This window comes from Chroicocephalus ridibundus, chromosome 5 (assembly GCF_963924245.1).
Source record: "Chroicocephalus ridibundus chromosome 5, bChrRid1.1, whole genome shotgun sequence".
Classification (NCBI taxonomy): Eukaryota; Metazoa; Chordata; class Aves; order Charadriiformes; family Laridae; genus Chroicocephalus; species Chroicocephalus ridibundus.
The window spans coordinates 59,444,472-59,467,155 of NC_086288.1; the positions used below are offsets into that span (position 1 = coordinate 59,444,472).

A 22,684-nucleotide genomic window follows, 5' to 3' on the forward strand; every position below is an offset into this window, starting at 1 on the left:
GCTTTGATTATTCTTTCATAAACCATTTACATTTTAATCTTCACTGTGCAAATCCGATACACTGTATGCATAAGAGGACTGGTTTTTTAGCGTCTCTGCAAGCCCACAGGAGAAGTTATCTCATCCTCGGCATCAGCGCGGATACTTACCGGGAGCATACCACAAGAGGGCAAAAATCCACGGTGAAACCGACTCGCCCCCATCCCCGCGGTGCAAACCCCCGCACACGAGTCACCGGCCAAACACCACCTCCTGGTCCATCGCGCACCGGCTCTGAACGGCTCCCGCGTCCCGCCCCGGGCCCCGCCCCGCCGGCGCCGGCGGATGAGGCCATCACGGCGCCGGCTGAGGGGGCGGGTCGCCTGCGCCGTCTCGCCGCCTGCCCGCTCGCCATGCTGCTACCCTGGAGGGCGGCTGCGCGCCGCTTCAGCCGGGATCTGCCCCGGGCCTGCGGCTGTTCGGTCCAGGTGCCCTCGCCGCGGGGCTACAGCCGCGGGGCGGGCGGGAAGGTGAGGAGGGGGCGGTCCCTCTTGCTTGGGGTGGACCGAGGCGGGAGGGGCCCTCGGCTGTCCCTCGGCTGTCCCTCGGCTGTCCCTCGGCTGTCCCTCGGCTGTCCCTCGGCTGTCCCTCGGCTGTCCCTCGGCCCCTCCTGCCTGCTCGGCAACTCATGGCCGAGCGTGCCGGGCCTCCAGCTCCGGGGGGGCCGTGTGCCCCCCCAGGGCCAGCAGCTCCCAAACCTGCGGCTCCCTGCGCTCCTTCCGGGATGTGCCGGGCTGGAGAGCTGTCTTTGGGGGACAGGATGGGGGGAAAATCACAGATGGAAAGAGTTTTTGTCTACGTGTTAGGCAAAATGATGATAACTCTAGTTATACCGTTTCTCATTTGTCTTTTACATGTAAAAGTAGTTGTAGTTGTTTATCCTGGTTTACCAAAGTGCCACTCTCTGCATCACGTTGGGTGAATACATAAACTGTGATGAATATGTATATTAGTAGCTATGGTTTGAACAGTGTGCTTGCTGCCTTTCGGGTGGGCCTCTCAATTTCATGTTGTTTACATGAATGCACATCCTTTTTTAGGGTCTTGTTCTGGGAATCTACTCAAGTGAAAAGGATGAAGGTGCTGCCCAGTTCACAAGTGCAGGAGATGCTTTTGATAGACTTGTGTCTGGAAAGCTGAGGGAACTTCTGTCTGTGTAAGTGTGTGATAAATTTGTGAAATAGATTAAAATACCTACAAACGCCAATAAGAATTATCCTTTTTTATCATTATTAGTGTTTGTCTCTATACCGCTTTTCAGGCTGGTGTTTGCTTCTACCAGGCCAACCAGTTTGGAGGGGAACTCCTGTGGGAAAACCAAGCACTGGGGAAACAGATGCAGAACGTTCCTGGGGGCTGTGCTCTGTGAGTCAGCGCTGAGCCAGGCGTCCCAGTACAGTGTCGCGGAGCACTGTGTGGTTGTAGAGTGAACCTAGTACCATAAGATTTATCACCAGTAAAGACTTCCTTATTGAAAGAATCTTTTTGTGTCTTAGATGTGGGCCACCTTTGAAGAAAGGCAAAACACGCATGTTCCATGGTTTGCATCAGGTATGAACTTTGGCATTCTGTGTGCGTATTGATTAATGCGTGAGGTCTGCCTTTACATCTTATTTTAAGCTGAGTTCACTGCTGTGCTTGTATAAATGCATTGCTCTTTCCTCCCCACCACTCCCCCATCCCTCTCAACAAAAGATGTGGTTCTTACTGAAACCCACTGTTGTGCTCTCCCTATGTTTGCGCGGCCTTTTGCACAATCCTGTACTCCCTCCGCTGCGAACTGGGAAGATGTAAACAAGTCTGCTTCAAAGGTGGTGCTCTCTGAACAACTGCTTACTGAACGAGCTGAAGCACAACAGTTTTTGGATCAGGCTTCTACTGTTGCCTTCTGTGTTCAGGAGGAATGAGTGTGTGAGTGTGTACCGATATGTACAAAGACCTTCCAGATGTGACAGTTCTAACACAAGGTAGTCCCATCATAGGCTTTAATCAGAGGTTTTAAAGTCATGTGTTTGAAACCTCTGAAAACAAGATGTGGGGCTGTTCTTCAAACAGGACTTTGTTTGCACAGACGTGATATATCACAAGGGTATGAGATGGGGATTCATCTGCTTAAAGTTAGGCTTTAGGTGCCATTATGCAATGGCATATATATGCAACTTCTCTCTCTATATATATAAGCCCTAATACAGGTAATACACTTACATGGAGCTGGAAAATACAGCACAACTATGCCTTTTTGGAGTAGTAGTTAGAGGCTAGGGAAGCGTGTAATGTGACACTAGGTGTCACTGTATAAGTAACTGGATTTTACCTTAGGGCCATTTAAATGATTTAAAACAAAACAATTTGTAGCAAGTATTGCTTACCATGTATAAATTCCTGTGCGGAGACTCCAGACAGGTGATGCCGCACTCAGTAGAAAGGCTCTCAGAAATTTCATGGACGTTGAATCTGACGAAGGTCCCATTATCCCATTCTGAATACAGGATGCCCTCTGAAATGAGTAGCAAATCTCTGCAAGAGAAGGCAGTAGAATTTGGCCTTACGCACTCTTCTAAGTGTGTAAAATAATGATAACAAAAAAATACTTTTTAGATCCCAGAATCACAGGATGGTTTGGGTGGGAAGAGACCTTAAAGATCATCTAATCCAACCCCCCTGCCCTGGGCAGGGACACCTCCCACTAGATCAGGTTGCTCAAAGCCCCATCCAGCCTGGCCTTGAACACTTCCAGGGATGGGGCACCCACAGCTTCTGAGTAACCTGTTCCAGTGTCTCACCACCCTCACAGTAAAGAATTTCTTCCTAGTATCTAATCTAAATCTCCCCTCTTTCAGTTTGAAGCCATTACCCTGTGTCCTATTTTCCATGAGATCACCTTGAATCACTGATCTTCTGGAAAGCTAACGCTAGTTTCAGCGTCTTGTGGACTAAAGACTTTACTGCAGTGTATCAGTTTGAAAGCTGACTGTTAGAATCTGACAGAGCAGCTATTTGTGGTGGAAGGGAAAGACCACGATTAACTTCATTTTTCTTCAGAGCAATAGAAAGTCTGCTCGCATATATAACTTTGAGTTTTATACAAATCTGACTTCATTCTTAAAATGCTCCTTTCATCTTTGTTATTTCTTCTTTTTTGCCTTCCACTTGCAGCTTATAAGGCAAGTGTTTAGTCTGCCGTGCTACATTGCTTTCCTGAGTTCTGGAGCTGAGTACCTCTGTACAGCTCTGATTTGGTACCTGGCAAATCATGACAGCTCAGCTCCGGCTCAGCCTTTGAAGTGATTTTATTTCCGTGAACTATGCCAAAAAAGGTTACGCTTCTCCAGCTTAGTGCTGGCCTTTGTTGCAGCTGGAAAGCTGGATCTGCTTTCAAAGGACTTGCCCTCAGAAGTATCAAGTTTTGTAGGTGTTGAGCATAAAGCGCTATCTGCTGTGATACACATAATTAACTATTAACTGGAAAACAGAACAACTAGTTGCATGCCTGTGGCAAATGATTGGGAGTGCAACATAGAAATGTGTGTAGAGAAAGTACTGAATGCATTTTATGCTGTGCTTGATTAGATTTATAAAGTAAAGTCTTTTTAATAACTCTCTGCAGCGACTGTAACAATGAGGAGAGTTAATCCATTTGTGTGTTGGCTTCATCTAGGACTTTCCGAGTGTGGTTGTAGTTGGCTTGGGTAAGAAGAATGCTGGAGTAAATGACCAAGAAAACTGGAATGAAGGCAAAGAAAACATTCGTGCAGCTGTTGCAGGTTAACTGTTTTGAAATTTTCTTAAGCCTTTTGTCTATAAAACTCTTGCAATGGTGCAGCGTGTTCCACTTTTGAAGAGTGAGTCTATATATGATTTTGTTTTGACATGCAGAAGCTACTGCATGGTTTGGTAAATGCGTTTGCTTGTCAGTGATATTCATGTAAGCTTTTGCTTAGTGAGGAAGGAGTTACAGGGCATGTAAATCAATCTGAAGACAGGTAACTGCAATTATTTATATCAAATAACTTTCCTAAACAGTGTGATATTAAAAAGGCACTTGTTTAATTACTACTACTTTGAAGCCTGAGAGCATCACCGATTCACTTTATGCTCATGCTGTACTTAAGTATGCACATGTATTTATTTTTGCCACTTAGTTTGTTACTGAGATATTTGTGTTATAAACTGGTATCTTTCACAACATCAGTAGTATGATTCAGTATGTTATCTGTCGTAGGCAGAGGAGGCCTCTCTATCTTAATTAAGGATGACTGCTGCATCTAAGTGTGTATAAAACAAGAATAAAGAGTTCCCACCGCTATAATCTCACAGATTATAAACAGAGTTTATAATCTGAGACTAGAGGTCAGTCACACATATATGACAGCTGTATGTGCTAGCCTGCATTGTCTCACCAGCTGCCAAAACACTGCTAAATTATTTAGGTATAAAATAGAGTTTATGGAATTTTTGTTTGTTTATAAAAGTGTGTATAAACTCATTTGGAAGATGAGAGCAGTCATATATTAGCAAAAAAAATAAATTACAGCAAATTTCTGATACCTGTAGATAGTCATAATCCATAGCACTCCAGAATGGTAAAGCTTTTCTTGATATAGTGTGAGCTTAAAGGAATCAGAATAACTGTGGACTTTCCTTTTTATTCTTTTGAAATATCTTAATCATTACAATTCATCAAGGGATATTTTAGTGAAAATTTGTCAGTATATGGCCATTAGCATTTTTAATTATTCTACCGCATGATCTTTTTAATTGATTCACTTATAAACTTAGATATCTTGAGTTAAAATTATTTTTTCGTTGAAATGTCATATTGGTCACTTCAGAAACCAGTTTTGCTGTTCTGTGCAACGCTCGGCCTACTAGTTCTGTGCTGTGTTTTTCAGTTGGCTGTAGACAGCTCCAGGATCTGGAGATCCCTTGTGTTGAAGTAGACCCCTGTGGAGACGCTCAAGCGGCTGCAGAAGGTGCTGTCCTCGGATTGCATGAATATAACGAGCTCAAGCAAAAAAAGAAACCCGCAGTTACTCCTCAGCTTCATGGAAGGTGATAGCAAAAGGAAAGCTTGCCTATTTGTTTGTTTGTTTATTTATAAAACTGTGTGCATGCTTGTGCATGAGAAAAACACAAAACTGAAAGAATAGGTTTTATAGCAGCAATATCCCTCTTAACTCCTCCTACTTCTTTGAATTTCCTGTGCCAACCCTCTCATCATAAAAGTCAGTCAAGTTGGTCAGGCGTGATTTGCCCCCCAAAAAAAATCTATAGTGACTGTTCCCAGTGACCATCTTGTCCTTCATGTACCTGGAAATGGCTTTCAAGATTACTTTCTCCATAAACTCCTAGGAGATTTAGTCTAGGATAACTGGCTTGTAGTTCCCTATATCCTCCTTGCCAGTCTTAAAGATGGGGGTTTGTCCTTTTCCAATCATCAGGGACCACATTGCGTTACTGTGACCTTTCAAACTGAGAGACCAGGCTTGCGATGCTGCCAGCCAGCTCCCTCGGCACTCTCAGATATATATCCTGCCTGCTACCAAGGATTTGTGTCTGTCCTGCTTTCTTAAGCAGGTCTATCTTCCTTTTCCATGGGTAGTACCTTTCTTCCCCAGACTCTGTTACTAAGAACAAAGAACTGGGGAATCTGGAAGCAGACCTTAATAATTATTAAGACTGATGCAAAGCAGGCATTAATGTCAGTCTTCTCAGTGTTCACTAGATTGCCTGCCGGATTTAGCCAGGGGACAGCATTATTCCTGACCTTCTTTTTGCTGATGATGTACACGTTGAAGTCCTTTTGTTGCCTTTCCCACTTCTTACCAGTTTCAGTGTCAGCTGAGATTTGTCTTCATAATTGCATCCCTTCGTATTCAGGCAATGTAGCTATATTCCTCCTGGGTTCCTTCTTCACTGTGCTGCTTTTTTGAGAGGCAAAATCCAACTTAATGCCCTGCTTTGTGATATCTTTTAGAGTAAATAAGACTTTCAGTAAAATTAAAGGTTTTGTACTGGTAGTGTTGCAAAGTAACCAGAGAGACATCTCCATTCCCTATGCAGGCAGCTCTTTGAATGTTTGCTCTGTCATTCATTAGTGAAATTCCTGAGTACACTGTTATAATTAATGCAATTACAAATTTTGGAAGGGATATTAAACCTTGTGCTTAAGGATTTAAGCCAGTCTCTGACTAGTAAGGATTAGGACAAGATGTAATGTATTAGACAGATAATTTTACATCTGTCTGCTCCAGGATCTTCCAGCTTTCTGTGAAGCATTTGGCACTGACTAGAACCAGGGATGAGCTACTAGACTAGATGCACCTTGGATTTCATACTAAATTCCTCGTAGTAAGATTACTATGACATTCTTAATTGCCCCAATTAATGATACCACATTTTCAAACAGGAGAGGACAGATGGATGCTGACATAATCTTACTTTTGCAAATATTTATGATCCTGATTATTGTACGGTGTTGTTTAGTGCTGAAAGTGAAGCCTGGCAAAAAGGTGTTATCTACGCTGAAGGTCAGAACCTCGCTCGGTATCTTATGGAGGCTCCAGCTAATTATATCACTCCAATCAAATTTGCTGAACATATTGAACAGAAGCTCAGAAGTTTCAGCAATGTGAAGGTCCATATAAGGTAAATTCCACTGAAATAATTCCTCTATAGGGTAAGATACCTTGTGGGCTATTCAAATCTGCAGTGTGCTCTCATTTTTACTCTGCCACTTCAGATGACAAAAGCAGGGGAAGTGTTTGGCACAAAGGTACGAGGGGCGCTCAGGCTGCAAGCTACTCTCAGGGTTAGAAGGTGAGCTTCTAGTTTGCAGAGTAAGCAAGATACTGTGACACAGTAAAATGATTAACTGTCAGTGAGTCGTGCAGGCAATTACTGCTTAATTGACACGTGCTGTGAAAGAGGAAGCTTGATGACGACTCAGTGAATAGGGGGCAAATACTGGATAACCTTTTTTCTAATACATTTTGGGTTTTTTTCACAAGTGGATTTTATACATACCTTTGCTTTTTTTTTTTTTTCAATGTGGTAATTAAACATCCTCCATTTACTGCTGTTATTGTTGGGGCTTTTTTTAACTTTTAAAAATGTTGAGATGGAGTCATAAAAGCCCTTGCAGTTGAATTTGCACAGTTAATGCTTCTAGCCTCGGCGTTTCTAGTTACTGCTCTTCAGTGGAAATGGGCTAACTGGTTGTGCAAGTGTTGGAGGCTGTTTTGTTGAAAAGCAAAGGATTGAGGGAAATCAACTTTTGCTTATAGTTAACCATCTTGATAGCAGAAAGCTAAACTGTAACCTGCTGCAATATTGTTATTCTATGTGCCTTCAGAGACTGCAGCCTACTGGGCAAGTGAAAGTTTCATGTTTCTTACGCAGCAGCTCTGAGGCCCTATTTTTCTGTTTCACAAAAAAAAAAAGTGATAATGGTTGGATTTAAATGACAGTTTCCAAAATAACTAAGATGGATTTCACAGTTCATGTACAAACCTTCAAGAATTGGGATTTCTAAACAAACAAACAAAACGAATCACCTTAGTCAAAGTGTCCAATTACCAAAAAAAATAAAATATATATTTCTATTCCAGACCGGAGTCTTGGATAACAACACAACAGATGGGAGCATTCCTGAGCGTAGCTAAGGGTTCAGCTGAACCTCCTGTCTTTCTGGAGATTCACTATTTGGGTGGTGCTAATACAAATGACCCCCCATTGGTTTTTGTAGGAAAAGGAGTTACATTTGACAGGTACGTATGCTAATCTTTTAATGACTAAAGGGGGGAAAATGCCTTCCTCCTATTCACGTTCAACGGGGAGATGCTTTTTCTTTGCTCAGCATATCTTTCAATGCCATTCCTGTGAACTTGCCCTGTGTAGTACTGTGCTGCGTTTTCTGGGGAGAAGACAAGCTTGAGTGGTTGGACAAAGTAGGAATTGATATGCCCTTGTCTTGTCAGGCAAAAATGGAAATTCAGGAGAGAAAAAAACCAAAGAACTTCCTTTTTTTTTTTTTTTTTTGGCCTGAGCAAAACTCTGAAGAATTTACATGTTTTGGATTGTAGTCCGTCACTGGACATCTAGATCATGCTTAAGAAAGAGAAAATAGTTCATTCTTTGCAGCAGTTCCTTGTAACTGCTTTTCATATCACACAACTACAGAATAATTTATCCGTTTGCTCCCCTTCCATGTGCTGATTTTACCAAGTGTACTATTTTGTTCTTGTTTTGTGCTCTTTTGCTATTATGAAGACCATTGAGTTAGTCTGCTGCAGGTTACCTGGGCTTTTATGCATCCTAATTATGAGGAAATAATTCAGAGATATCTTTTATCTGAAATGAAAACCCAAATACCTTGCATTCAGTATGCCTGTTATGGTGTTGTAGGAATATTTGAAAACACATTTACTGATACTTGGTGTTAAAACATACTGAAGGATAGAATATTATCAATGTATGCAACTTCGAACTCCTACATGTTGGATGATATTTGTGCTCTTTGTTCCAGTGGTGGCATTTCACTGAAGCCATCATCGGGTATGGATGCGATGAGAGCAGATATGGGAGGGGCAGCAACTATCTGTTCAACCATTGTGACAGCAGCAGCTTTAAATCTACCTCTTAACATAATTGGTAAGTATGTTTGTGTAAGAATCCAAAAATCTCAATTTTACAAGATTTCTTTTTGCCAAAGTCATTTTCTAGTGTCAGCACTGGTAACCGTCTTAGAGAAATGCCATGGACTCTTGCAGACTTATTTGTCTCAGCTTCTCTCCCATTTTTACTTGCTTATCAAAAACTATTTGCTTTGCTTGAATAAAACATTTCAACACTGAATTAAAATTTTGAACATGTGATTTTTAGATCTTAGGTGAGAAATGGTTGTCAATAAACTGATTTTCGACGGTTTTTTCAGAAGTTATGATCCTTCAGGAATGTGAATATCTGTAGAAGCAATTAAAAATGGAAAGGAGTTATCTAAGCTACACTCCATGAGTGTTTGCCACAGCTGAACGGGAAGAGGGATCAGCTTTTGTTTCCTTAGGTGAATATCTCAGCAGAAATCTAAAATAAACAAAAAAAAACCCCAGTGTACTGACACTATTTTTAAGTATGAGAAATGCTTATATTCTTCTGAAAAAATGTTGCACAGCTAAAATTAAATGAGCTGATTCAGGACCCGTGGCAAAATGAGTTGCTGATGACATGTAATCCATTCTAAGATAAGTTTGATGTTTCAGAACCTTGACTTTCAGGAAACTTAATATTTTAGTCACTTTTATGCTTCAACCAGTAGAGGGCAGCGAAACACATCCTCACGACATTCCTCACAAGTATGCAATGGGAAAGGCTAAATCAGTGGAGCAAAAATCTGTGTACATAATTCCACTGAAAAGAGGTGGCCCACAATTCGCTTATTCCTTGTGCCAGGAGCAGGTTTTTCCTAGGAATGGTGGAGTGCCGTTCATCCCATTATCCCATTCATAGTTGGAGTTCTGACGCTGACCCTCTCTTTTGCTCACCTCTATTTGCTTGTCTTGTGGTTGAAGTTCTACGGCGAGTCCTTGGACCCCTCAGCATTACACAATGTTTATTTACAGTGCACAGAACTTGAACGGCTCAGAGCGTTAATTCAAGAAGTTTTTAATTTCAGAAAGAAACCCCTTTTCGTGTGACTTATTCATATATGGAAGACATAAGACATTTGTTGCTCCTCTGATCTCATTTGTCTGGGCGTAAAGTAGAAGTAAATTCTACTGGTAAAATGGTGTAGGTGAGAGAATGTGGTGGTGCAACATGCAGAGGAATCTCCCTGATTGAAAACTGGACCGTGTGTCTTTCAGTAGCCAGGAAAATTCAGATTTTGAACACAAATTCAAGATGAGAGTAGTACTTAAGGAGGTGCTTGGGTTTTTCTAAGTGTTTTTTTTTTTTCCTACATCTTTTCTGAGGAAAAAAACCTAGTAATGCACTTTTCTTTTTCTCTCTGAGGTTTGGCACCCCTCTGTGAAAATATGCCTAGTGGTAAGGCAAACAAGCCTGGGGATGTAGTTAGAGCCAAGAATGGAAAAACAATACAGGTATGCATATGAAACTTGAATTTTGAATATTTTCAGTGAATTGGTTTAATCAATTGAAGTTAAATGACTGCAGTCAGAGTACGTGTTTGAAAAGACCCTTTAAAAAGATAAAAGTGCAAAAAGTGTTTTAAAAAATATAAGCAGCATGTTATTAATTAGAAATTGCTATCATAGGATTCTTTCACATATAAATATAGATTGAAGAGATTAGACATGTTTTATAAGTTGCTATGAAAAGCTGAAAAGTCATGGTCATTTACTGAACATGCTAGAAAATCTTGTTTTAGCACAAGAGGTTGTTACAATGCTCATAAATATAGGTTCTCAGGATGAACAATATACTAATTCAGCAGACCCTTCAGGACACTTCCTTGCTGTCTGGAGTAAAACATAAGAGTATTAGTTTCCTCCTGACGTAACCAAGGTCTTTACCCTGCCAAGCTGCTCTGTACAATCAGAACTCTGAGTCATAGGGGCTGTTGGTTCAAAGGAGCTTGCCCAAAATACGTATTTCATATTTAATCCAAACTGTTACATATTCATCTAATAGATTAAATGGTATTGAAAGTCATTGTGTTGTAGACCAATGATTTCCTGCAGAAGTAGATGGCTTAATCAGTATTTTGCTTTGGATTTCTGTGGATCTGCCACCTTTGACTTGCTGAACCTTCCAGTTCCTTGAGGTTCTTCTCCCAAAACACCCTGAGTTCAGTCACCCTCTGTTTTGAGGGGAAAAGACTGAGCACGTATTCCCACACCAAGAAAGAATTTGAACGAAAGTGCTAGTAGCTCAGAGCATATCATGCAATTAATCTTGCAGAATTCATCGTGAATTTTCCCTGAAAGGGGAAAGGAGCAAAGGAACTATTGATCATCTTTTTTTAGAGGGAAAAAGTTTCAAGATCAAAGGGAAAGCAGTGTAACAAGGAACTGTGTTTCCAGGCATCCATCTGTGCTTCTTTGTAGTACCCTCTCCTTCTTTGCAGTTTCCATGGCCAGATCTCTGTGCTGCTCAGAAGCAGCCCCTGGGATTCCTGGTGCTTTGCTGGGAATGGTAACCAGCCCCCTGCACTCCACTGGGGCACTTCTGCACCTCCAGGCCCTTCTGAGAAGCCAGCAGCACAGAGGCCCAGCAAGCAGAGGAGGCTGCAGTGATGAAAGATGACTTGACCTCAGCTACAGATATGCTTTTATTTTAAAAACATAACTATATCAATACTACCTTTTATCTTTTTTTTTTTTTAGTTTATTTTGTATATATTTTGATTACCTAAAGTTCTTAGAGCCTGTGACAGTGCATTCACAAACTGACAGGTATTTCTTAGAATCATAGAATGGTTTAGGTTGGAAGGGACCTTAAAGGTCATCTAGTTCCAACCCCCCCGCCATGGGCTGGGACACCTTTCCCTAGACCAGGTTGCACAAAGCCCGTCCAGCCTGGCCTTGAACACTTCCAGGGATGAGGCATCCACAACTTCTCTGGGCAACCTGTTCCAGTGTCTCACCGCCCTCACAGTAAAGAATTTCTTCCTAATTTAGGATAAATGTAAGAAGTAAGTCAGTGAAAGGGATGTTTTCAGTAGTTAATCTGTTTGTTCTCATTTTGCACCTGAAGGTAGATAACACGGATGCAGAAGGAAGACTGCTGTTAGCTGATGCTCTCTGTTATGCCCACAACTTTAATGCAAGGGCTATTGTGAATGCTGCAACATTAACAGGTAAGCAATCTCCCTGCTCGTTTTGCAAGTCAGTTCCTTGTTACTGTCGTTAATTGGGCTGTGGATTAGTTGCACTAGGTATATGAAGCCAACCTGAATTCAAAAGCAACTGAGATGGTTTTACATGTTGTAGGACAACAGCTAGCACAATTTGTGCTCTAACAACTTGTACAGCTGCACCGTGTCTCTAGGACTGGGGAGGGTATTGTCATGCAGGGTACACTCTCAGCAATGTAGACGAAGTTGAGCTGGCCCAGACAAGCTGGAACTAAGAAAAGCGGGAAAACCTAAACAGATTTGGATATTTGTGCACAACGTTTTCCAGTGCTTCCATTTCAGAGCTAAGCCCTCCCAGCTCCCAGGGCTGTGTGATGCAGAGATACTGGTGTGGTTGTGGAAAAATCCTGCCAGGTCCATGTGGCACTGGCCACGCTGGAGCCAAAATAGCTTCTTTGTGAACGGCTTCATGAGTGCCTGAGCTCTGACCAAGCCAGCACCAGTTCTTCCATAATGTGAGTTAGCTCAGGTCTCCGTGATTCTAGACAACGGAATAGGAGAGTCATTACCATCTTCACAAGAATTTGTTTGACCGAAGTATCTTTTATATGCAGTTCGCATACTTTCAGGCATAATAGAATGTGCTTCAATTGTTTCATCTCTACAGATGTATATGAATAAGGTTATAATTTTAAATTTAAAACCAGCATTGTGTATGCATCTCATGAACTGCAGTAACAAGCTGTCATGGGTGAAGTGACTGTAGTTGAAATGAGAGCAAACATGGGAGAGTAGTTCAGACAAGAGTCCACTGTGTTGCTTATGAATATGCTAAGCAAAATAATTATCTTTCTATATATTCTGTACTAACGCTTTAAACTATGTTCCATCAGTTTTACCAGTTCAAATGCTGTGGAAAAATTCAGTAGACAGAAGAGAAGACTATTTTAAGATTGTTGCCTTGCATAAAAGTATTCTCATATAAAGTGCATGATAAAAGGAGGAGTTTACTCCCACTATAAATTATTCTGTGTTTCGCATCCTTGGGCACCAAGCAGGAAGAAGAGCTCCCGTAGAAGTTTCTTTGACGTGTCATTTTGTTCAACTACTATTTTCCTTCCTTTTTTAAATCTCACTGAAGATTGAGTGTTGGCATTAGAGAGGCAGTTCTGTGGTATCAAATAAATAAATACGTATGTAATCCCCCTGGTTTAGGCATGGTTTAGTATTTTGATAAGGATTACTTCCATTTAAAGTAAATTCATGTATGCTGTGCAAAAATCTATGCAAGTGAAATTCACAAAAGGGAAAGTATCAGCTTGAAAATTGTAGAGGTCCATAAATTGGAAAAAGTCCACTCACTTATTTTCTATATGGAAACAGTAAAATTTAGAGTTGTTTTTTTTTCAGAAGACACTGCTATTGCTGAATACATTATTGTCCTATTGTAGACTATGTAACTGGTTTAATGTTTAAACTTTTAAAAATGCAAGTGTACTAAAATCTTTAGGTTTTGCAGACTTTTTAGAAATTACTGATAATGGGAAATAAAAATGGAAAGTTTTGTGAGGATGCAAAGGTCCACCTTTGCCTTCATTGTGTAACCTCGAAGGTGTGTTTCTGTAGGTGCCATGGATGTTGCACTGGGGTCTGCTGCGACTGGAGTGTTCACAAACTCATCTTGGCTTTGGAGTCACCTTTATGAGGTAGGCCATCTGCGTTATTATTAAATCATAATAATAATTCAGTAATAGCTGTTACTATTGAAAAGTTAGTGCAGTAATGAAAGTCTTTATGCAAATCTAAAAGTTATATTATTACATTTTGAAATCTCATAGGAATTGTGAGTACTGTATTTAATTGAAAATAATTAATTTTGACTTAAGTACTAGCTCTTTAGTGAGGTTTAGTATCATTCCGGAGACAGCATGCACATACTCTCAAGGATCTGCATGTTCTGATAACACTGTATATGCATAAGCTCTGGACCGACAGTAATTAGTTCACGTTAAAAATATAATCAATCGTGATTAACAACACAGGTACAAATTCAGAGAGGCCTTGTGAGTGGCTGAAGTGTGATGGTTAAAGGAAGTCTGAAGGGAAGGATTTGTGTTGCCAGGGGAAAAAAAGATTGGGGGGAGGGGAAAAAGCAGTCTGTTCAGACTTTTGCCTCTTGATTAACACTAAAGTACCTAAAAAGTAGGATTCACTGTTTTGTTTTGCAGTGTTATTTCCAAATACCTAATATTTTATTGGGATGAAGATTTTTAGACTAATCAAAACTAAACAAAAATAAGCATGCACGATACTGGGGCTTATAAATGCAGTTTAAAAAGACACCCAAACTATCACTTTCTTTTTCAGGCTAGCATTTTGACAGGAGACAGAGTTTGGAGAATGCCTCTTTTTGAACATTACACAAAACAAGTAACAGACTGTCCACTTGCAGATCTGAGTAACATTGGAAAGTACAGCAGGTAAGATGTAACAATATCCTCCATGTGCCCCTTTCATTCAGTGTATTCGTTTAATATTTGTGCTGTTGGTGTTGCTTTAGAAACAATACAATTTTTCTGCTTCCCACAGAGCTGGAGGAGCATGCACAGCTGCTGCATTCCTGAAGGAATTTGTCACTGCCTCTCACTGGGCTCACTTAGATATAGCTGGTGTGATGTCGAATAAAGATGAGGTGCCCTATCTTCGAAAAGGCATGGCAGGCCGGCCTACGAGAACGCTAGTAGAGTTTGCGGCTCGATTAAGTCAAGACAGTCACAGTACCAAATAAAATACTTCCTCTAAAATCATCCACTCTGCCTTAAGAAAAAAAATCTTAAAAAGTATTATTCATAAATGAATGCTCCAAGCACATTTTCACTGTGGCAATGAACTACCACTGCATTTTATAAATCATTATGTGGGTAAGAATATCTCACCTTTGAGATTTGTCGTCCCATATTAAGCAGTTTAAAATAAAAAAAATATTGTTTGAACTATTGAGATATTTTGTACCAAGACATGATGATGGAAAATATCTGAACTCCTATTTTATATGTAAAGTAAGCATAATTATTGCAAACAATAAATCTCTTCTTTGGGTGTGTTATTTTGATTGATAGGGAATTAACAATAGATGGAGATCATAACTGTGCCTTGGTTTTGGGTGAATTGTAGGTGGGATGAAAGGTAACTCTGCAACGTTGTTTATAAAAATGCTATTCTAACATTTTTTCCTCAGAAAAACTAAAACTGCACAATCACCTTTTACAGGCTGTTGCACTTAGTGGGATTAGCATGGCTTCAGCACCAGTTTATGTAGTGAGTCTTAAAGGAGTGCCAACAAGAGTGTATCTTGTTAACTATTTCACAAAAACTAACGAATGCAAGGAACTGCCTGGTGGTTTTTTTCGGCAGAGTCTACCACCATCTCCCATGAAGTCTGTCATCCTGCTGCTCCCCCCTTTACGGCTGTGAGGCTGCAGGCTCCCAGCAGGGACGGCATTCCCAGAATCACTTCAAACGTCAAACAGGCTTAACTTTCACAAAGTGGGGTGAAGTTTACCTGAGAATGTGTAGGATCCAGGCCCATAGGGTGTTTTTTGGTTTTTTAGGGAGGGGGTTAAGCGCTGGCGTGTAACAAGCGGTGCCGAGCTGGTGCTTACCCCCGCCGGGGCCGCGGGAGGGCTGGAGGAGGAGGAGGGTCGCGCTGGGCAGGAGGGCTTTGCTTCCTCCGCCTCTGGCGCGGGGGGCGATACCCAGCAGCTGGGGCCGGCCCCTGGTGGCATTAAGGGCCGACGGGCGCTGCTAACGGCCGCGCCGCGGCAGCCCCTGAGGCGCCGGGGAGGGGCGGGGGGGTGACAGCGCCTGGGCCCGCCTTCGCCTTCCCCCCCCCCCCTCTCGGCGCATGCGCGGCCTCTGCACAGCACAGGCCGCCGCGGCTCGCCATGGCGGGCGCGCTGAGCGGCATGTTCGCCAACCAGCCGCCAGGGCCCCCGCCGCCGCCGCCGGGACCTCCCGGCGGGCCCGGCCCGGCCGGCCTTATCCCGCCTCCCACGGGGCCGCGCAATCCCAACAACACGCTGGTGGACGAGCTGGAAGCGTCCTTCGAGGTGTGCGGGACGGGGTGGGGGAGGCCGCAGGCGGGCGGGCGCTGCCCTCACGGTGCCAGCCCCCCCCGCCTTCCTCTCACCCCCGCGCTTCCGTCTCTGGCAGGCCTGCTTCGCCTCGCTGGTGAGCCAGGACTACGTGAACGGCACGGACCAGGAGGAGATCCGCACCGGTGAGGCCCCGGGGGTGGAGGGGAGCGTCGCCGCCGTGCCCCGCGCTGCCCGGGTGCGGCGGCTCGGCTGGGCCGGGCCTCACAGGAGCGCTGGGTGCGGCAGGGCTTCATTCTGCGGGCCTGAAATAGTGAGGGGGCGGCTGGGGTTGCCGACCTACGGCCACCGACCCCTAAAAACTTACTATGAAGTTCTGCAATGGGAGGCTCGCACGGAAGGAAACCCACCCGGGAACGATCGGGCTCTTGCGGAAAGGTCCGAGTGCCAGCCGGCTCCTGGGTTATTAATGTACAGTTAAATATGTGGTTCAAAAACTAGGAAGCTAATGTGATGTACTATGGAGCTATATGGAGCAATAATAAAAGGTTGGAAAGAGAAGCCTAGATTGCTTAGTAGCAGCGATTTAAGGCTGGTGTGACAGGCATCTCGGTGGGAGGCATAATTAATATGGGTATAAACAGAAAGTTAAAAAACGGCTCTTGATGACTGTTAAGAAGTGTACTTTTTCCCTGAAAATTTTCCAAATCCTGACTCTCAAGTCCTGTTTCAAAAACAGCATAAATGCTTTTGAAAACTCCTCTCTGGATACTGGGTCACGTTCATATGCTGGAATGGGGTAGTTTTTGTTATCAAAACAGTAGTGCATAATACGTGAAGGCAGAATATTCTCCTAAATATGCCCATATTTTAGAATCTTCCATTAAGCTTGTTGCTTGGGCGTGCAGTGAAATGTTTTCTTTATTCAACAAAGTTCCACAAATTATTTTATCACTCTTTGTCATTGTCAAATATGTAATAAAACTTGGGGAAAAAAAGAGTTGTCTTGCACCTTTTAAAAGACGTTCTGAAAGTCTGCAAAGCAATGTTATATGCAAAATTAATGCAAAACCTGGTTTTGTAAATACGTAATTTTAGTAAATCTGAAGATTTGCTTTCTAGAAAGTACTGTGAAAAGTGTTTTTAATAGCGTGCAGACAACTACCAGTATCAGTCTGATAACTTCTTTTTTGGAACCTCTGTGTTGTTATTTTATATTTAGGTGTTGATCAGTGCATCCAGAAGTTTCTGGATGTTGCCAGACAAACTGAATGCTTTTTCCTACAAAAACGACTGCAGCTATCAGTCCAGAAACCAGAGCAAGTAATTAAAGAGGTATGTTTAAATTAATTTACCTGTTGCCGTGGTAACCAGGACACCTGTCTTGTGCTAGATGAGGTAAGCTGTGTACCAGTACAGTTGATCACCGAATTCTTAGGTTGGCAGAACTTAACAAAGCTCTCTCCCCATGAATCTGTAGAAGCTGATGCCTGCTGCTCTGTGGAGTATTGGAATACAGATGATAGTTGCATTGGAAGAAAAAAACTAGTCAGTTAAATTTTGCTGGAAGTAATCATGTCTGAAATAGATGACCTAGGGGAACAGAACTAGTGCATTCACAGTGCTTTCCCCTCTGTTTCATTAGACACTTTTCCATTATTAGAATCCCTATAAGATCGGCTTGAAAACTCAAGCTAAAGAAATTACATGCTCTTTATGTGAGGTGGTTATTCTTTTGAATACTGTCTATTTACTAATACATATTTTTTCATACGTAGGATGTTTCAGAACTAAGGAATGAATTGCAGAGAAAAGAAGCATTAATTCAGAAGCATTTGGGTAAACTGCGACACTGGCAACAGGTCCTGGAAGATATCAGTGTACAGCACAAAAAGCCTGCAGAAATGCCTCAAGGTCCATTAGCTTACCTAGAACAGGCATCTGCTAATATTCCTGCTCCAATGAAGCAAACGTGATCTCTGACTTTACGTATCTGAATATTTTCAACAGTGCAAAGCAGCAGTGTTCTTTTTACTTTGTATGCTTTTTGTATGATGTAAATTGTACTACAAATATAAATCGTTAAGACAATTAAGCAAAATAAATTACCTTTTTTTTTTTTTTTTTTTAAATACAGATTGGTTTTATATTTCAGTCGAAAATACGCCGAGTTGCTGTTCAGGATGCTTTCTGGTAGAAGGGTATTTTCCGGAATGCATCCTCTTTCTTCTAGAAAGGGTGGCCCTAGCTCTCTCCTAACTATATGTTTGCTGGTATGATGAAAACACTTGCAAAGATTAGTGTTTGCTTTTACTGGAAGATTTAAATATTTTGTGATCCAGTAATTACCCATAAGTACCACTGTAGAAGCACCCTTAGAATTGTCTCTAGGTCAGATTTTTGAAGTGAATTGTCTTATTTCCACGGGACTTCTGCTCACCTCATGAAGGGTGCTCAGGATGTACAAATTTTATAGGATGAAATGAAACTGCAAAATTACATACACCCTGGGGGTGTATGTCATGCAGACCCAGTGTTACTGGTGTTCTGTCTGGCAGGCTAGTGTAGAGATGGTCCAAAATACCTACCCCCAAAATAAAGACCACTCATCACCACTGTTCAGCTTGAAGAATAAGCTCCTACTGGGCTGCACTATTCAGTAATCTAAACGTGGCCAAAGAAAAATTTTGGAGGTAGAAACAGCAAAGGAATTCTGTCTCTATATTACTAGGCCACAAACTTAATTCATCTGAATAGGCAGGAAAGCCACTTTCTAGGGACACCATTTTGGGGACAGAATTAATTAGAATATTGTAACCCCAAAAATTAGAATTGGTAATTGTGTATTGAACTTCCTAGTGTGCTTTAAAAGTTTTTGGGGCAGAGTGGGTGAAAACTAATGAAAACCAGCTCTATACATTTTGGATATTCTCACGGATACTCAGGCACTCGTCAGTGTTACTTACTGTACACCATTTTATCCTCTTCCTGACTGCGTGTATAACAAGTGTCTTTTTGCCAAATCTGTTTGATACAAGAAGAGGTTAAGGTGGAGCTATGCCTCTGTACACGTAAAATTTGTTACATAGCTGGGCCCTGCTTGTTGAAATTAAGTGGGGATTCAAATCATACAGTAGTCGAAGATGAACTATTCTATCTTAAACACTAGGCTGCTGGTAGCACGAGCCCCTGCCTTTCATATTTGTTGATTAATTGTTGAGGGTTAATTTCTTCATGAGTGTCTTTCCTCCCAGTAATGAGTTCGCTAGCATGATCTGATAAATGTCATTCGCCCACTTGGCGTTTTGGTGGGCATAGGAACAATATTGAGATAAAATGTACAAGTACACAGTTCCCATAAATCTGGAACTCTGTACCTGACTCACACTTGAGCATACCAGGACTATTTTGCAAAACATGGAAATGGATTATTTACAAGCAAATTTTAATATTCATACTTACATATTAATCTAATTTATCAGGCTGATTGTTACATGTATTGAAGTAGAACAGGAATATTATATTGCAGGGCTGATTATACAAAACAGTTGATTAAACCAGAAAGTTTCTAAACCAGCCTGCTATTAAACATGCTATTCTTGGAGGTATACCACATGCTGTACAGCTTAAAATAAGTTTAACAAAAACCTATTAAAAACTTTAAAAATTACATTACTATATGCAGGAATTATTTTAAACAGCTGACGAAGCAAATATATAAACCTACAGAAATCACCTACAGAAGTAAGATCTTTTTTCACCTAGAGCCAGATTGACAGGACATATCAGAGACCAGACTGCATATTTCATGTAATGGAAGTGGAGTGGTACAGTCTCTTGATTAAAAAGTCTCTTCACATAACAGAATTTTCTTTTTCTCCATTTTTTACAGAGGTTGTTAAAAAAAATGCATTTTTCTGGAATCCATGCCTATAATTCCATAGTAATTAGATGTAAGAGTGTACAGTTGTTCCTAATTATTTGGAAATTACATCTTTTTTTTTCCTAAATCATATATTGGATTATCATTCCCTAAAAGAAAACAGGAATAGCTTTTCTAGTAATTCTGAGAAGTACCGAAAACAGTTTGCTTTAAAATGAAAAATATTTAGTAAACCATTCTTGATGCTGAGGGTCTTGGCTTTGATCATCTTTGGTTTGTGGTGATTCATTGCCATGTGTCCTGTGCAAACAAACAAGCATTAGCATCGTTCACTTACTTACGATCTTACCAATATTTAATACTTTTTTTCCTGGAAAAACTCATGATCCTATGAATGGATGGATCTGTGCTCACATGAACTGGATGAGGCCAAAAGGCGCCAGCTACAATTTCTAGTGGAAATCTGTGCTAGCCAGGTAGCTGGGCTAACAGCACTGGTAGTAACACAAAGGAAAGCATGAAAGAGAGATAAACAGCTATGGAGGAATGTTTGAAAATAACTGTTGACTTGACATCTCAAAATATATATATAAAAAAAGGATGCTTCCAGCATATGAAGTCTTGAAAATGAGGAAATCGCAGCTGCAATTCACTCTTAAAAATATGAAATACAATTTATGCCTTAAAACCATTGGGTTTTATTTGGAACAGAAAGATTTATCTGAACATTAACTGGCTTTTATAATCAATCCTATTACATAGTCCCTGATTTTTCAGCATTCAGGAGACTTTTTTTAACATATTTATTTTGGTTAGCTTATAGTAGAAATACGACTTCACTTAGGATCGATTGATTTAAAAAAGTAAGTAAGTAGCAGCTAAATTACCCTTAACCTCCCTGTACGTTCCCTTTAAAATGCAAATCTGATTTGCCTTGGCAGTCATCTGGCATGACACAGAATGCTTTTATTTAAGATATAAGAATTGCCAAACTGGATCCAAGCCCGTGTCCCGGGTTATCGTCTTTGGCAGCAGTCAGCACCATCTGCCTTCAATGAAAGAGCTCTCTAGCACACAATTTACAGGATAACTAATCTCCACTAGGAGATAGGTGAGAAGGCTGGCTTTTTCCTGAAGTATAGTGGGTTTTTAAAGTATTTATCATTATAAGTATAATTTTAACTACATAAATTTTTAACTATTTCTTGAAGAGACTCATAAATTTGAAGTAAAATTCAAACTTTTCAGAGAAAACCCATCAAACTAATAAGTTTTTAGTTAAGTATCTGCTAATCAATTTTTAAGTGTTTAAACCCTTTGCCAAAAGATTAGCCTAGATTAATTCAAATATCTCCTAAAATAAAAATATGTCATCTACATCTACCAAGTCCAAAGTGAGGAAACAAAAGTAAGAAGGAAAACACATCCTTAACAGAACCACTGATACATGCCCAAAGTTTTAAAGAGCTCTGTTCACTATTAGCTACATTCTTAGTTAAATACTTGCAACTCCTCTTTTTTTGTACCAGGAGGGGTTGCAATCATAAGTTTTGCTGGGTAGTGATTATAGCCTACTTCTGCAGTAAAGTTCTGGGTCTGTCTGTAGAGAATTGAACACATGGAGTTCAGTGCACAACAGGAACCTTATGTCAGTGTTTATTTCCAAATGTCTAATGTGTTTGAATTGCCTACAAGATTCTGAATACCAATTAATTTATCATCTTACAAGCCACTGCAAAATGGATAAATACCTTGTGGCAGCACTGCTGTCTGAGGACTGTGGTGATGGAGAGCCCACCCTGAGGCAGCCAGGACTCCGGTCTAAGCTCGTAGATTTTGTTATTTGAGGAGTACTTCTTTTTGATCTCAAGTCACAGCTCAAAAAGCTCTTTGCGTAGGAAGCTAAATTCGGCACACTGACAACACGACTGGGCACCTCAACCGTTTTCTTCTGCTGCTTTTTATTGTAACAGAAAACTTCATTACACATGCATTATTTTTTTTTTACACTGTATACTATAAAACCTCAAAAATACCTCATTCATAGGTATCTTGTGAGGAGCACTCAAAAATGAAGATTCTCATCTTTTTCTATAGGCATAAATTCTCAGGGTATGCTGTGAGGATCCAATTAGGTAGTCCAATTAAAACAACTTATGTATTTGACCTTGAGGTTTCAGATACATCAAAGCTGATAGCTTTGCAGAGCTCAGTTAGGTGCTTTCCACCAACTTGACTTCCCTTCTTCCCATGAATATTTATAGACAGTATCATGCAGAGGGGCTGGAACGACAAAGCGCAAATCCTAAGCAGCCCAAACACAATAATTTTCCTTGATGCATGCAATATCACAAATGGCTGTGCTCATCCCAGTGGAAGACTGATGTCTTCAGAGTTCTAGTGGTTTGTATTTGCTTAAACACCTGTATCTATGTGCATATATACTTCTACTGAATTTATGTTATACTCAGCACCTGACTGTAGGTTGGCTTACTGGAAAGAATTCTACCAAGTAACATTACCATAAAAAAATTAATAGTACCTTTATTGTCCTGAACATCTGTATGATTCAAATAACAATAAAACATCGTGATTTGCAATTTTAATTGCATTGCCCATCTTACCTTCACGGAAGGAGTCAAGCATCCTGTATTAGGGTTGAAAGAAAATGACCGATTCCTGTAAGATTCAGTGTTGGCTAAAAGTGAATGCTGAAATTTTCTTCCTTCCTGAGAGGAGAGAAAAATCGTGTATGGGGACATCCATTTGGTGGAAGCTGTTATGGAAACATATATTTGTCAAAGTATTCCAGAACAGAAAGAATCGGTCTGAAGCAATGTGTGCAACACTGAA

General features: G+C 41.0%; 3 protein-coding genes across 9 annotated transcripts in view; 2 read left to right on the forward strand and 1 right to left on the reverse strand.

Moving 5' to 3' along the window:
- The first annotated feature begins 327 nt into the window (after positions 1-327).
- On the forward strand, positions 328-15,176 carry LAP3 (leucine aminopeptidase 3). Of its 2 annotated transcripts, none has more exons than XM_063336134.1 (13): positions 328-509; positions 1,080-1,195; positions 1,536-1,590; positions 3,698-3,803; positions 4,932-5,091; positions 6,526-6,687; positions 7,650-7,808; positions 8,567-8,691; positions 10,051-10,139; positions 11,755-11,857; positions 13,481-13,560; positions 14,222-14,334; positions 14,444-15,176. In XM_063336134.1, exons 1-13 carry the CDS (start codon positions 393-395, stop codon positions 14,640-14,642), a joined length of 1,584 nt encoding a protein of 527 aa, XP_063192204.1. In that variant the 5' UTR covers positions 328-392; the 3' UTR covers positions 14,643-15,176. The 2 variants fall into 2 exon arrangements, with proteins under 2 accessions (XP_063192204.1, XP_063192205.1); XM_063336135.1 differs by lacking the exon at positions 328-509 and adding an exon at positions 1,301-1,404.
- A 582-nt stretch (positions 15,177-15,758) lies between these two features.
- Positions 15,759-19,495, forward strand: MED28 (mediator complex subunit 28). The gene is made up of 4 exons (XM_063336139.1): positions 15,759-15,963; positions 16,067-16,133; positions 17,171-17,283; positions 17,727-19,495. The coding sequence occupies exons 1-4, from the start codon at positions 15,799-15,801 to the stop codon at positions 17,922-17,924; spliced, it is 543 nt and encodes a 180-aa protein (XP_063192209.1). The 5' UTR covers positions 15,759-15,798; the 3' UTR covers positions 17,925-19,495.
- A 22-nt stretch (positions 19,496-19,517) lies between these two features.
- Positions 19,518-22,684, reverse strand: part of FAM184B (family with sequence similarity 184 member B) — a 46,416-nt gene continuing 43,249 nt past the window's right edge. The window contains exons 8-10 of one of the 6 annotated variants that reach the window (XM_063336132.1): positions 22,456-22,560; positions 21,583-21,788; positions 19,518-20,131 (exon numbers count right to left, since the gene is read on the reverse strand). In XM_063336132.1, coding sequence (XP_063192202.1) covers positions 20,041-20,131; positions 21,583-21,788; positions 22,456-22,560 — 402 coding nt within the window. In that variant the 3' untranslated portion in view covers positions 19,518-20,040. Of the gene's footprint in view, positions 20,132-21,582; positions 21,789-21,928; positions 22,115-22,455; positions 22,608-22,684 lie in introns of those variants that run through there. The other 5 variants (XM_063336130.1, XM_063336131.1, XR_010071252.1 and 2 more) reach the window with 5 other exon arrangements.

Bases quoted from the DNA above. Each gene is read 5' to 3' on its own strand.
- LAP3 (XM_063336134.1), top strand. From the start codon at position 393: ATGCTGCTACCCTGGAGGGCGGCTGCGCGCCGCTTCAGCCGGGATCTG. The intron at 510-1,079 runs GTGAGGAGGGGG...ATCCTTTTTTAG, and splicing joins GCCGCGGGGCGGGCGGGAAG to GGTCTTGTTCTGGGAATCTA. The intron at 13,561-14,221 runs GTAGGCCATCTG...TTTCTTTTTCAG, and splicing joins TTTGGAGTCACCTTTATGAG to GCTAGCATTTTGACAGGAGA.
- MED28 (XM_063336139.1), top strand. From the start codon at position 15,799: ATGGCGGGCGCGCTGAGCGGCATGTTCGCCAACCAGCCGCCAGGGCCC. The intron at 15,964-16,066 runs GTGTGCGGGACG...CGTCTCTGGCAG, and splicing joins AGCTGGAAGCGTCCTTCGAG to GCCTGCTTCGCCTCGCTGGT. The intron at 17,284-17,726 runs GTATGTTTAAAT...TTTCATACGTAG, and splicing joins CAGAGCAAGTAATTAAAGAG to GATGTTTCAGAACTAAGGAA.